The sequence below is a fragment of the Phascolarctos cinereus genome, unplaced genomic scaffold, assembly GCF_003287225.1.
Source record: "Phascolarctos cinereus isolate Bilbo 61053 unplaced genomic scaffold, phaCin_HiC Scaffold_4;HRSCAF=312, whole genome shotgun sequence".
NCBI classification, from domain to species: domain Eukaryota; kingdom Metazoa; phylum Chordata; class Mammalia; order Diprotodontia; family Phascolarctidae; genus Phascolarctos; species Phascolarctos cinereus.
The window spans coordinates 218993938-219006673 of NW_027555847.1; the positions used below are offsets into that span (position 1 = coordinate 218993938).

The following is a 12736-nucleotide window of genomic DNA, read 5'->3' on the forward strand; positions in this document are numbered from 1 at the left end:
TATTTGAGCCTCACAACAACCCTGTGAGGTAGATCATACAGGAACTCCCATTTTAGAGATGAGGAGACTGAGGCTCACAGCATCAGAAGTGAGATCCCAACGAAGGTCACTGTGGCTCCGGCACATTATCCAAGCTGGACCATTATGCCAGGCTCCTTCCTCAAGTACACTCTTAGCCATTTCAGGGAAAGCAGTTCCCAGCAGTTTAGACTTCAAGACATTAGGCAGACACAGAGGGGGAGATCAAAGAGGAAGTCTAGGCAGGTAGTACATTAGGCATTAGATTTAATTTAGAAAGTTGTGATAAAAAACCACCCACCCCAACCTTACATCCCTTTTGGTGCCGACTCAGAAACTGGCTTCTCTTGTGGCTGTGACATCTACAGCATCTAGGCAGCACTCCAGTCTGATGGGACGATGGGATGGCAAACATGCTCTCCACATTGAGCAGTTGGCAAAGAAGTCGATGACCTGGTTACCCAATCGACAGGACCAGGGTAAAGAACCATAGGTGGTCCTTAAAAGCCTTAATGGTCCCCAGTGGGAAGCGCTTGGAATGGGTATCCTTCCCTTTCCTTTTCCCACGCTTACATGGCACTATGTGCACTTCCCCCCCTAATGAGACCACAAACAGACCTTGAACCTCTTGGGGTTTGACCCCCTGAGATACAGTTCAGTGTCTTGAAATCAACCAAAGGTCCTGCCCCTGACCAGTCACATTATAGCCTCCATGTGCAGAATCCTCAAAGCTTCAGAAATCTGGGGACTGGTGTCAATTTGTCCATACATCCCAACCAAAAAGGCTCGGTGCAGCAGCACGGCTGCATGCTCTGAAAAAGGAAGCAAAGAAGAGATCAACTGGCTTGCTCTGCTTCTGGGGCTGCCCCAGCTGCCTTTTCAGGGCATCTTGGGGATTCACTCTGGACAGAAACAAGAGCACAGCTCTCAGGCTCGGCAGTGCCACTCTCCAGGGAACCACAGTAGGCGTTTAATCAGTACAGGATCAGAAGAAAACAATGCCGATCAGTTTGTCAGGGAATTATTCCCCAAAACATGAATTCAGCTCCTCCAGGTCCTACACCTTTCTTTAAAGAAAGAACAAGAGATTTCCTAGAAGCAACAACAGCACAGGATCCAAGATTCCCAGGCCAGGTCCGTAATACCCTCTTCTGAACAGCAGAATGATCCCCACTCCCACCCACCCTCAGGGGACGAAAAAAATAAGGGGATCCAATGAGACAATGGCCCCCTGCTTCCCGGATACTGGGGACCAGCCTATCAAGGCCAAGCCGGGTGAACGCTTGGAAAGGAAATAGCCCACCTTGGCACAGGAGGGTATATTCAGGCAGGTTCTTCAGCGCTGTCTGCATCACCTCAAAGTCCCGACTTCCAAGGCAGTGCATGTATGTGGGCAGAAAGTCAGCAGCAATGCTACAACACACAAGGAGGCTCCCATCAGCACCTCTGGTGACCGTGCCCCTGGTCCTGCCTCATTTTATTCTAACAATGAAGCCCTTGATGAGCCATTTAGTGAGAAGCAAGAACAGGGTCTTTACCATTCACAATAAAGAGGATGAATGGGGGCACAAATCCTGGCAGGCTTGGTTCTAGTCCTACCTCTTGTTTTTTTCTTGTGTCTGTGATGAATTTCCACACATATTAATGGATACAAACCACAAGCATGTTAGGTAAATGGAACCATTAGTACTCTTTCAGGTCTCAGTTTCATCCCACATGTAATGAGAGGGTCAGATGATCTCCAGCTCTAAAAATTCTATTATCTAAACTTATTTCAGATACACTTTACAGCATCTGGTAAACTTCTAATTTCTGTCCTTTGGACCCTCACAACTTCATGCCACAGTATCCCAGAGATACTGTGATACTAGCTGATCTCACTTTTTTAGGAGACAAGATGTAAAATTTCTTTTCAAACTGCTCTACCCAGATGGGGTGACTCCATGAGCTGTGCTATTTTTCTGAGCTGATCTTCACCTTAACTATTTGGTTGAGCTGTTAATTATGCTCTACTACAAGTGTTTTCACGTTGGCCTGGCTCCAATCCTTCAGCAAAGGAAACAATCTGTCATCAAGTTCATCAATAAAAGAGAGATATACAAGGTGTGTGGAGTGAAGTGCTAGTGGGACTCTGACTGCCCCTCTACTTCTCACCTAGGGTTGTTCTGTATTGAACGCAGGGCGAGGTTGAAGGCCAGGTTCCGACAGGACTCTTCAGAAGCACTCATTAGCCTCTGTAAGTTGGTCTGAGAAGGAAAGGAGGAGAAGTCATTACCTCAATTCCTATTTCCACACTGGGAGGTAGATCCCTATGCTCAGTAGGAAATGGGTGAAGAAAGAAGAATCCTGATTCATCTTGGGGGGTGGGTCAGGATGGAGACCAATGATGAAGTGCCTGAGATTCATATATCAGGGGCAATATGGTCTTTCTTAGCTGAGGCTCCAAGGGCTTCCAATCACACTTCCTGGCATTTGAAGAATGGGGGCAGCAGAGGGGCTCCTGCTGATGACTAAAGGAAGTGAGTCCTCTCTGCAGCAATGGGAACCCTGGGCTTTGGTTTCAAGGGATTAAGACCCAAAAGGAATGAGCTAGCCGGACCGGACGTGACTGCTGGACAGGACGAGAGAGTTCCTTTCCATGGCACTTACAGAAAAGAAGGACAAGATTTCTGGCCTCCGCCGGGACATCTCATCTATGTCACTCAGAACTTCCAAGATATCTAAATACAAAAAAGAATCAGGCTGAAGGTGTCAGAGAGACAGAAAAAGACACAGAAAAGCACCAAACTAATAGGCAATACAGTGAAGCACCCCTAGATAGCCAGTAATTAAGAGTGAACCCACACAGCGACTGAAGGAGGAGCTCTATACTGTGTAATGTGTTTTCTCAAAAAGTCACATTTTAAAGATACACTGTGCATCCCGTCTACCTCAATGGTCAATAATATTTCCCGGAATTAAATTCTCTCCATTTTGTTTAAGACCAAAGAAATTAGGAAATTAGGGGTCTAGAAGATGGGGAAAGACTTTCAAATCATTTTGTTTAAGCTTCTGCTGCAACAGTAGAGCCCTTCAAACATCTAAATTAATTCATTGTCTAACCCAGTTGCAAAATTCCCCTATGATGCATCACCCCACACTTGGTTTATTCTGGACTTTGGCCTGTCAAAACCTGACCCCTAGCATTTTACACCAAAACCTCATCTGCTATTGGAAATCACTTGATATCATCCATCCAATTCCAAGAGATTAAGTGACTGCCTCACTTTCGTAGTAAGCTCTTACTAACATTCCTGTTTTTGAACCTAATCTACTAGGATAAAAACTCCTTGAAGACAGGGGCAGGGCTCCTTTTTGCCTCTGTATCCTTGGTGGCTGGCACAGTGCCTTTCACAAAGTAGATAGATGCCTTCATAAATGTTTGATTTGAATTGCTGCTTTCCCCAGCCTTTCTGGGCATCTATCTCAGGCTGAGGCTGCCGCCAAAAGGCAACAGATGTTTCATCTTGCTCAGATCTACTCTCTCTCCACCTACTTACATCTTCCTTCTACCATAGGCCTGACACAGAATTCAAAATCTTCAGTTGTCCATACACATATCTCTGCTCATAATTGTGCCTGCTACTCATGACCACGAGAGAAAGCCTCAGAGCTTTTCTACAATACACACTGTTCTAGAGATACAGATGGAAGTGAATACTTCCCAGCCTGTGCTTCACCTGCGCTCCTTGCTTACCCTCTACAGTTTGGCCCCTGGACAATCTCTTCATATAGGGGGTCATTTCAGCTGCTGTCAGAGGAGTGAAGAGAGAGACACTGACTAGAGGCAGGGAGCCAGCAGAAGTGTCATCTGGAAGAAAAACAATAAAAATCACTAACACTTATAGGCGCTTTAAATTTTGCAAAACACTACGTATATTATCTCCTTAGAGCATCATAACAACCCTGTAAAGCAGGTACTACAGGTATTACTGCTCCCATCTCACAAATGAGGAAAATAAGGCTCAGAAAGGTTGACTTTCCTATGGTTACATAGCTACTAAGTAGCAGAAGTGAGATCTGAACTCAGGTCTTCGTGACTCCAGGTTCGGACACTTCTGAAACTACCTACAGAGCTGGCAGTATTTTTTTTAAATAAGTGACTTATAGAAGAGAATCCAGTTTCTAAGGGTCAGGACAGTGACATCAACAGCAAAAGAAGATGCCTGCAACATATTCTTTAACTGTCCAAAAAGTGAACAATACCCACTGTTTTTGAACAGCAACACTAGAATTCATCCTAGATATATTGGCACAGAAAGAAGTATGTTTTGCTGGGCAGCAGTTCCTTGGACAAGGTTTCCTCCTGTCATTCTATGATCTCTTTTCTGAACCCATTCTCCTTAGCTCAAAACAAAGATTTCCAAACACAAATGAGAATTTTCTTTTGGAAAAGTGATTAGTTTCCATTATGCAGATATTATATTTACCCTAAGCAGGAAGCCTGGTTCACAGCTGACTCAATTTTGGGAAATGAAGACATAAAGTGGGAATAAGAAGCCCAAACACGTTTATATGGTTCCTGTACCTTAGCAATAGCAACTGGGTCCTGGATGTCTTTTTTTCAATATAATCTAAAACCTTCCTCATAGAAGCTGATGCCTAGTCGATCTTGCAGAATAGTTTCCTGTGGTAACCCTTAGAGAGTAGCCTTCCCTAAACTCACCATCCCTCTCTTCATCTGAGCCATGGTCAGAAACACTATTCTTGCTGGGAAGACTTAGCCCCGCTAAGAGAGACTTCAGCATCACCAGGTCACCATTGTCTGAAGATAAGTCACTGTGGAGAGAGAAAACACTAGCTCTCAGCTCAGTTAAGAAACTGACAGGCAGAAGACTGGATAAAGAAAGTTGTAATTATAAGGGCTAGAGAAAAAGGGAGGAAGAAAGTATCGTACCAGGATGCCAAACAGGCAAACCAATGTATAGAGAAGAAAATAAGGTCCAAGTAGAACGCCAATAATACACAGAGAGGGAACATCTCTAGAATGGCTGTAGTAGGCAAAGAAGCATCTGTTGTTCATGCTCTACACCTGAGACCCAAAGATCTTGGCTAAGATTTCCTTTTCCTACATATGGGGTTAGACCCCATGGTTAACATTATTTTTTAACTACCCTTTAGAATCTCAGATTTGTTAGTTACTGATTTAAAGAGTCTGCTTTTCCTAGCCAATCCATCCTCATTGGCATCAGTGTATCTGCTAAGCCCAAATGCCAGGGAAAATTAAAAATCTGAGAGGCTCCCAGCTTTCCATGGGACTCTATTTGTCTGGAATGTAAACATTTAGACCCTAAAGAGTAGGTCTAGGAAAAGAAAAAGCTTACAGAGGGTACACTTACTGGAGTGAGTCAGAATGCTTCTGCAGGAAGGAAATTGCAGCCGGTGCATTGCATGTGATATACTTGTGAATAAGTTGGACGAACTTGCTGATGAAGGCAGCGAGGTGACGGGAGGATTTCCTATAATTCTGAAGGGAAGAACCCTTTAATTGCACATATACCATATTAAACAGAAGCAATACTTTGGTAGTCTAAAATTCTGTAGATGCTGCAGCCTAGCTATCTATTCCTCCATTCAAAGAGAGAGTCTTCCTTAAAGAACACAAACAGCATGCAATTGTGCACAATATTTGTACCAAGACCCCACCTCAAGCAAAGGCTTTCAGGAAACAATAAATTAAGCAAAGGACAATGGTCACCTACCAGAAGCAATCTGATGAAGGAGAGAAGACAGTCCCAAAGCGCCCTCTGGTGTTCATCTTGGAACACCTGTGGCTGCAGCAGCTCTATGATCCCCAGGACGTGAATGAAGAACGTCAGGTGATTCTGTTGACGAAACTCCTGGAAGTTGAGGTGGGTTCGCCCATGAAGCAGGGCAGCAATCATGGCCAGATGCCTAAAAACAGAGGGGTAAAAAAACCTTATGTTCATCCTCACTCCTACTAGGTCACCACAGCCTGTCCCCAATTCAGGCTAGAAACCAGGAAGGCCACAGTCTGAACTCTATAATGGGGAGAGGGAATGTGACCTCCCTCCTTAGAGATAAATGCAGAAATTCCCCCACCCATTACCCAAGCAGCAAAGGAGGAAATGACTAGGACCTCAGCAGCAGGATAGGGTGTGCCACAGCCAACTTCCTACATGCCATATTGGCATCTGCTACCCGGCCCTCAGAGGATCTGGAGTCACTGGTGTCTGCGAGGAGGAGGATGAATCGGTGAACCAGAGCATCAAGCTGAAAGGAAGATTGAGGATTTTCAGCCATGAAGAATATAGCATTACAAAAACAACTCATCCCTGATTTATTACTTATACCAAACAATGACTAAGTGGCAAGAGGGTATAGAATACAAAACTGAATGGAGTTGACAGAGTTTAAAATGAAGCTTACCCTCTCTTTCTCCAATGGACTCTGAGCTCCTTATCTTAGAGAAAGAAGTTTCCTTGATACTACTGAATTTTTCTTTTTGTTGGAGTTCAATGGTTAAACTACTTTTCCAGTTCCCAACAGACCAAGTTCACCAGCATTAAGGCTACACAGATGTACATTTTTGTTGAACTAGGCATCATTAAGGACAGCAGCTACAAAGACCACTCAGAACAAAATAAATTTGCCTGGAAATCCAGCCTTATCGATCCTGAAGACTATAATGAAAAGAATGCTTCAAGGTTGAGTTACCTTGCTAGGGTGGGAGCTTATTACAAGAGAGCACCAGTCAAGGTCAAAATTCTGGCATCAGGAGATGCAGGTGAGAATAAGGGCATCAGGACCTAAATCAAGGTCATTAATCTTCTAATCTATTTTTTCCCTAATCTAGGCAAATACATTTTACACTTTAAAGCAAAGGTATCCAACTCTGGAAGAAAACTGGGGGAAAAAAACCCCTCACTTCTACCTAAATTAACCCAGATAACTTTAAAGCACTAAATTCAAGTGAAAATGAAGAGTTAATCAGATAACTGCCTCCATCCTCTTTCTGAACATGTCACTATAGGTACAGCACACCTTCCTTGCCTCAGCTGCAGAAAAGGAATGACTCTGCCTCGGATCCACTCACCTTGCAGGTGCTGCTACTGGTTGCCCCCTCACTGTTCAACAGCGTCTCAGGCATGGGCACCAGGAGCTCTGGCAGCTGCAGATAGAGCTGGAGGAGAAGGTCTTGGCAGCGTTTTCCTAACAAGCTGAAAGAGAAAGTATCCTTTAAGGTTATATTATTCATTCTAAGGTGATGGCCTTGAGATCCCTAAGGATGTCTGAAGAGCTCAACGCAGTAATTTAGGCTTGTGGAAGACTTAACAAGGTATCAAACCAAGATAAGCCCAGTGCCCACCAACAGCCTTCAACAATGTTCAATATGCTGGTTTTCTACAGGTTATCACGCCCCACCCCTAAGCTACAACCAAATGCAAAGGGACAATGACCTAGTCCTGACTAGAGACACCAATCCCTGGGGCTAGAACGAATCAGATCCAGGTTAAAACTCTGGGGCTAAGAAGATACACCTTCTGATTAGTGGTCATGTTTTAAGACAAGCAGTCAGGGCCAGATTATAAAACCCAGGAATCCTTGCCAATTACATCTGTTATCTAAATTACTCATATTCAAGCACAAAGATATCCAAAGAATATTTAGGGGTCCTCACCTGTCTCCCCATTGCTGGATGCTGCCTGTCAGGTACTCTGTTACTCTTTTGATGCTCTCAACATCTCCATGGCAACAGCTAAGCAACAGGGGCAGGCGTGACTGGATAAGGTTACATGAAGCATCTTCAGTGCTCTGGCTTCTGGTTTCTGACTCAGCTAAGATGAGTTCCACCAAACTTATCAGTTCTGGAGCCTGGACCTGAAGCACAAACTCTTCTCCTCGTTTCTGTAACACAGCCCAGAGGACAGTCAGGAAAAGTCTCTATCCCAAAGGGCAGAAATCCAATTTGCTGAAGGATGATGACTAAGATACTAGACTCTAAACATGAACACACTCAGTTACATTTCCATTCACTCATCTGGAAAGGCATCATGTGGTACCTGAGGAGTCCGCTGGTCCCTTCCCTGCCAGATTCGAGGAACATGAATACAAGCCCACAGGAAATCCAAAGCAGCAGATGGGTCAAACCTGAGAAAAAAAATTAGAGAATCCAGAACAGAAATACCATTTTGGCTTAGAAACAGGAAGTAATCTTTAAGGTACTGAATATGAAAGTGTGTGTATATGAAAGAGTCTCACCTCTACACAAAGAGAAAAGGATAAAAGAGATTTTGACTAGTACAAAAAACATCCCCATGGCTTTCTCCTTGGGGGTAGTGTTCCCAAGGGATGCTTTACTTCAGAAACCAAAGACAGCATAACATGAGTACTACAAGGGGTTTTGTAGTTCCTTTTTCCTTGTAAACAGTCTTACAGGTCAAACCTCAAATTATCAAATCCAAAGGAGGCCAAACACATTGTTCTTACTAATGCTTTTTTAGTTCTCCAGTGGAGTGAGAAAGGGTAGCTAAAAAAACACAAACAAGGACTCAGTGAAAATGAACCTGCCAAAAAGAAGTACTGTTCTCTCTGAAGAGAGAGGAATCTGTAGACTCAAGAATACCTTCCATGTGGGCCCATTTCAAGATTCAGCAACACCAGTGTCAGGCACCATGACTACGCTTCTATGGGGTCTGCCAGCCATACTCTGTAGATGGCATACATAATAAACCACACTTGAAACAAGATCATGCGCCATCTTTTCATTGATAAGTTTATATCCTCTACTCATTGACCAAAGAACCTGTAAGGTTCTAAACAAAAAGGTGTGTCAAGGTAAGCCACAGCCATCATGATGACACATCATCCTGTTAGCAGTGTGCCTCACATTACAATCAGGAAGGCACAAAAGTCATTTAAAGTATGAGATCATCTGTACTGATGAGATAAAACCATACAACCAGATTTCCTCAGGTGTAAGAGGAATACTCACTCACCTTTGCTCCCGGTTTTTACAAAGCAGAATGTGGATGCAGTGATGAAGAGTACTCCAATTAGACTGGTGTGTAAGGAGAGCCAAGAGGTATGGGCGGAAAGACAGCACCTGAGTGCCAGAATGATTTTTAGACTGTGGAGAAAGAACACAAAAAAAAATGTTTACTAGTCAGTCTAACATTGGAAAACAAAGTCAGTTTATGAGATCATTCTGTGGCTACACCAAACAGGGAGCAAGAAACAAAGTGTTTTCTTGGATTACTCTTCAAAAAGAGGATAAATAAACATGAGCTGGAAAAAAAAATCTGTCAGTACAATCAGTGGAGTCTTCTCAAAAGATAAACTAGTACGTGCTGTAGGAAATGTTTAACATGGCTTTATCAAGGAAAATCAATTCCTCTCATCTTGCTGCCCAATCAAAAATGGAGACAGAAAGATTCACACTACATAGCAGGAAACCACACAGGAAATAAATGCAAGAAATGGAAAAAAAAGGTCAGATATTAAGTGTCTAATTAGTTAAACAATGCAAAACCCTTCTTCCTTCAAGAAATCCATCATACTCCTCCTTTCTGTGTATGTACACACACAGATGTATGTATATATACAATATATGTATGCATATGTACATGTATATATACATTTAATAAATATGTAAAATATATACGTTTAACATATATAATTTTCTATAGATGTGTGTGTGTGTGTGGACACATGAAAAAATGAAACCCATTTCCATGCTTCTGTTAACAACTTCCAGAAAGAAATGAGATCTTCTTAGATTTAAGCTCAGGCCAAGAGAGAGACTCAAACCTTATTCCAAGAGAAAAGAAGCTTCTGCTGGAGATCAGGACAGCTGCTGATCACTTCAGGATCCAGCATTTCAAGCCAGTCAATGAGAAGTCCTGAGGAGGGACCAGGCCAGGCAGTTTCAGTGCCACTGGAAAAGACAAGACAATCGTAGTGTCACAGAAGGTATCACTAGAACCAGAGAGGGCTGCTGCTTTCCCCTTCCCACAACTCACCTACAGCTGTCTAATTCCTTTTTCCCTGAAGTCTCCTCTCTTTCCTGAAGCAGCAAGGAGCTTACAACAGCAATTGGCTTAGTGGAAGGAAACTTGGAGGCAGTTTCTGGGGTAGATGAGAAGAGGATGGCCAGGAGCTCCTCGAGGTAAGGAGATCTCACCTCAATCAGACCTTGAAGGACTACGAATATTAAAGAAAAAACAGTTAGAAATGCTAGCAAGCAACAACACTGTGTAACAACACAGCTTTGGAGAAAACATAAGATTAGCTTCCTGAGAAGGCTTAAGAGTAGGAATGGGTAGCTTCAATACAAACAATTCCTTACGGCCAATCTACTGTTTTAACAGATCATTCCAAATTATGAAATAGCCAACATTTTGATTAGAAAAGTAGCTAGGAATTTTTTATTTTTTGATATTACCCTTTTTTAACATAAGTAGCAAAGATAGCAAATTTCTACTGAAACACAGATATGCTGATAAACATTTACTTATCTAAAAGGACTCATCTGCTTTTCCTGAAGCCATGGGACCTCTGGCTCTTTGAGGACAGGATAGCATAGCAGAGAGGACACTGAGTAAATTCAGAAGACCTGGGTTCAAATTCTGGATTTACCACTTACTAGGTTATGTTACTGTGTGACAATGGGCAATTCACCCAAAAATCATTTATTAAGCACCTACTAGGTTTAGTATATTGTCCTAGGCACTGAAGAAAATAAACACCAAATGAGACAGAGTCCCTGCCTTTACTGAGCCAGAAATGGAAGTGGGCATGTCTTGAGGAGTAGAATACTCTAGTTCCTGACAGGGATTGGATGTGGAGCCTTCCTTGCTCTCCTCTCCCCAGAATCCTTGGAATCTGGTTCCATACGCAAAGGATGTACCTACTCTGTCCAGTGTTACATGAACTCTACAGCCTTCCATGGCCACTCTAAGTAGGAGTGGCCCACAGATGGGTTCAAGAACCCAGAACATACTTCTCCTTTCTCCAGCAATGGACACAGGATAGGGATTTCAACCTAATGGCCCCCCTTACCCTGGAAACTACTGACACTTATGGAGGAAATATATGCTCTGCCCCGGGGAAGCAAACTACCTGAAAAAAAATAATGCTATAGCTCTCTATTACCAAAAAGCATTCACAGATTAAATTTAGAGACTTCCTCAAACCAAAATCTCTTTCTCTGCTACCATATGTACAGGTGCTACTTACTCCCTATCCTGTTACACTACAACTATCTGAGATAAGCAATGTCTCAGTCCTCCTAGACTCCAGGCTTCCCAATGACAAGACCTCAGACACCAGGCCCAATCAGGAGCTAAGTGCACGCTATGAGTAAGGTATTCTGGGTCTAGATCATCTCACTTCATCTTAGGATGACAGAAACAAATGACACAGTCTGAACTCAGTCAGACTCACTCAGATGTCTGACTCAGATCGGGCCCCAGTCAACTGACACTTCCCCCATCCTGACTAACAACTCTCAATCTCTCCCTCCCCCCATCATTATAATTCAAGGTCAAATCTGCTGAAGTGGGATCTGCTTCCCCCACCTCCCTACCATTCCCTACTCTCTTACCCCCACCTACCTCAATCCTATCATTTTCTGCCACCACTTCACCCCTCCCCCCCCCAGTCCCTTCTACTGTGCTCTCTGGAACTCCAGTTCCTTCATTCTAGAATCCTTCTTACACTCCATATTCTTGTACTCAAGAAAATTTGGTTCCTCCCTGAAGCCAACGAATGCATCCCTGGCAATCCTCTTCACTCCTGCTGATCCTTCTCTCATGACCCCTAATACACTGGGCCAGGAGGAGGAAGCACACTCCTTGTTCCTCAGTGTCACTATCAGACCATCCTATTGCCATCATTCACTCAGCAACCTCTCCTCCTTTGAGGTATACTTCATCTGTCTGTATTAATCAATCAATCAATATTTATCAAGTGCATACTATGTGCCAGGCTGGAGGCACTTATCATCCTCAGTTATCTGCTGATCTCCAAGTCACTCTCCATGCTTTTTCAAGGAATTCTAGGGTGTCTTTGTCTCTCTTTCTCTTCCTCCCTGTCACCCCAGCCCCACCCCGCCTTGCCCAAAATGCAGGGACTTCACTAGGTCTCAACACCCCCTATAACTGTACTTCCATGATCTTAGCTCAGAGATTCCTCTCTCTGATGTACTCATCCCCACTCTTTCTGCCTCTGCTGCCCTCATAAACCTGTTTTTCCCTGCACCCCACAACTCCTCCACCTCTCCCTGTTCTCTCAGCTCCTGTGCTCTGGCATCACTTTCCTCCCTTCACTGTGCTGAACCTGGGGCTGTTTAGTTCAACTAGATATTATCCTCTCCCCTTGAATCTCTTGCTGCCACGTCCTATCACTGTCCACGTCTCACCAAGTCGTACCCTCCATCCATCTCTGCTCCTCCCTTAGTGTATGACACATCGACATCATGTAATCTCAGCCGGGCCCTCAATGAGGCACCACAGTCTTTTTATCCTCCCTAACTGAACTGTGATCATATTCCACAGCAGTTATTCTAAATTATCTTTTCTTTCCTCCACATCTCAACTCCATCTCCTCCTTTCCACTTATGGTGCTACTGCCTGGGGCCTACATGAACAAGGCCAATCTTCCTTCCACATGATAGTGCTTCAAATATCTTTAGACAATTATCATGTTCCTCTCCCCC

General features: G+C 43.6%; 1 protein-coding gene across 3 annotated transcripts in view; it reads right to left on the reverse strand.

The window, feature by feature from the left end:
• Window positions 1–268: 268 nt before the first annotated feature.
• Window positions 269–12736, reverse strand: part of INTS1 (integrator complex subunit 1) — a 48000-nt gene continuing 35532 nt past the window's right edge. For all 3 annotated transcript variants that reach the window (XM_020975238.2, XM_078152921.1, XM_078152922.1), the window contains 15 exons: window positions 10041–10221; window positions 9829–9955; window positions 9018–9148; window positions 8082–8169; window positions 7700–7926; window positions 7115–7238; window positions 6158–6291; window positions 5760–5952; window positions 5397–5524; window positions 4724–4836; window positions 3755–3868; window positions 2668–2738; window positions 2173–2264; window positions 1322–1431; window positions 269–830 (listed from right to left, as the gene is read on the reverse strand). In XM_020975238.2, coding sequence (XP_020830897.1) covers window positions 715–830; window positions 1322–1431; window positions 2173–2264; window positions 2668–2738; window positions 3755–3868; window positions 4724–4836; window positions 5397–5524; window positions 5760–5952; window positions 6158–6291; window positions 7115–7238; window positions 7700–7926; window positions 8082–8169; window positions 9018–9148; window positions 9829–9955; window positions 10041–10221 — 1949 coding nt within the window. In that variant the 3' untranslated portion in view covers window positions 269–714. The remainder of the gene's footprint in view (window positions 831–1321; window positions 1432–2172; window positions 2265–2667; window positions 2739–3754; window positions 3869–4723; window positions 4837–5396; window positions 5525–5759; window positions 5953–6157; window positions 6292–7114; window positions 7239–7699; window positions 7927–8081; window positions 8170–9017; window positions 9149–9828; window positions 9956–10040; window positions 10222–12736) is intronic.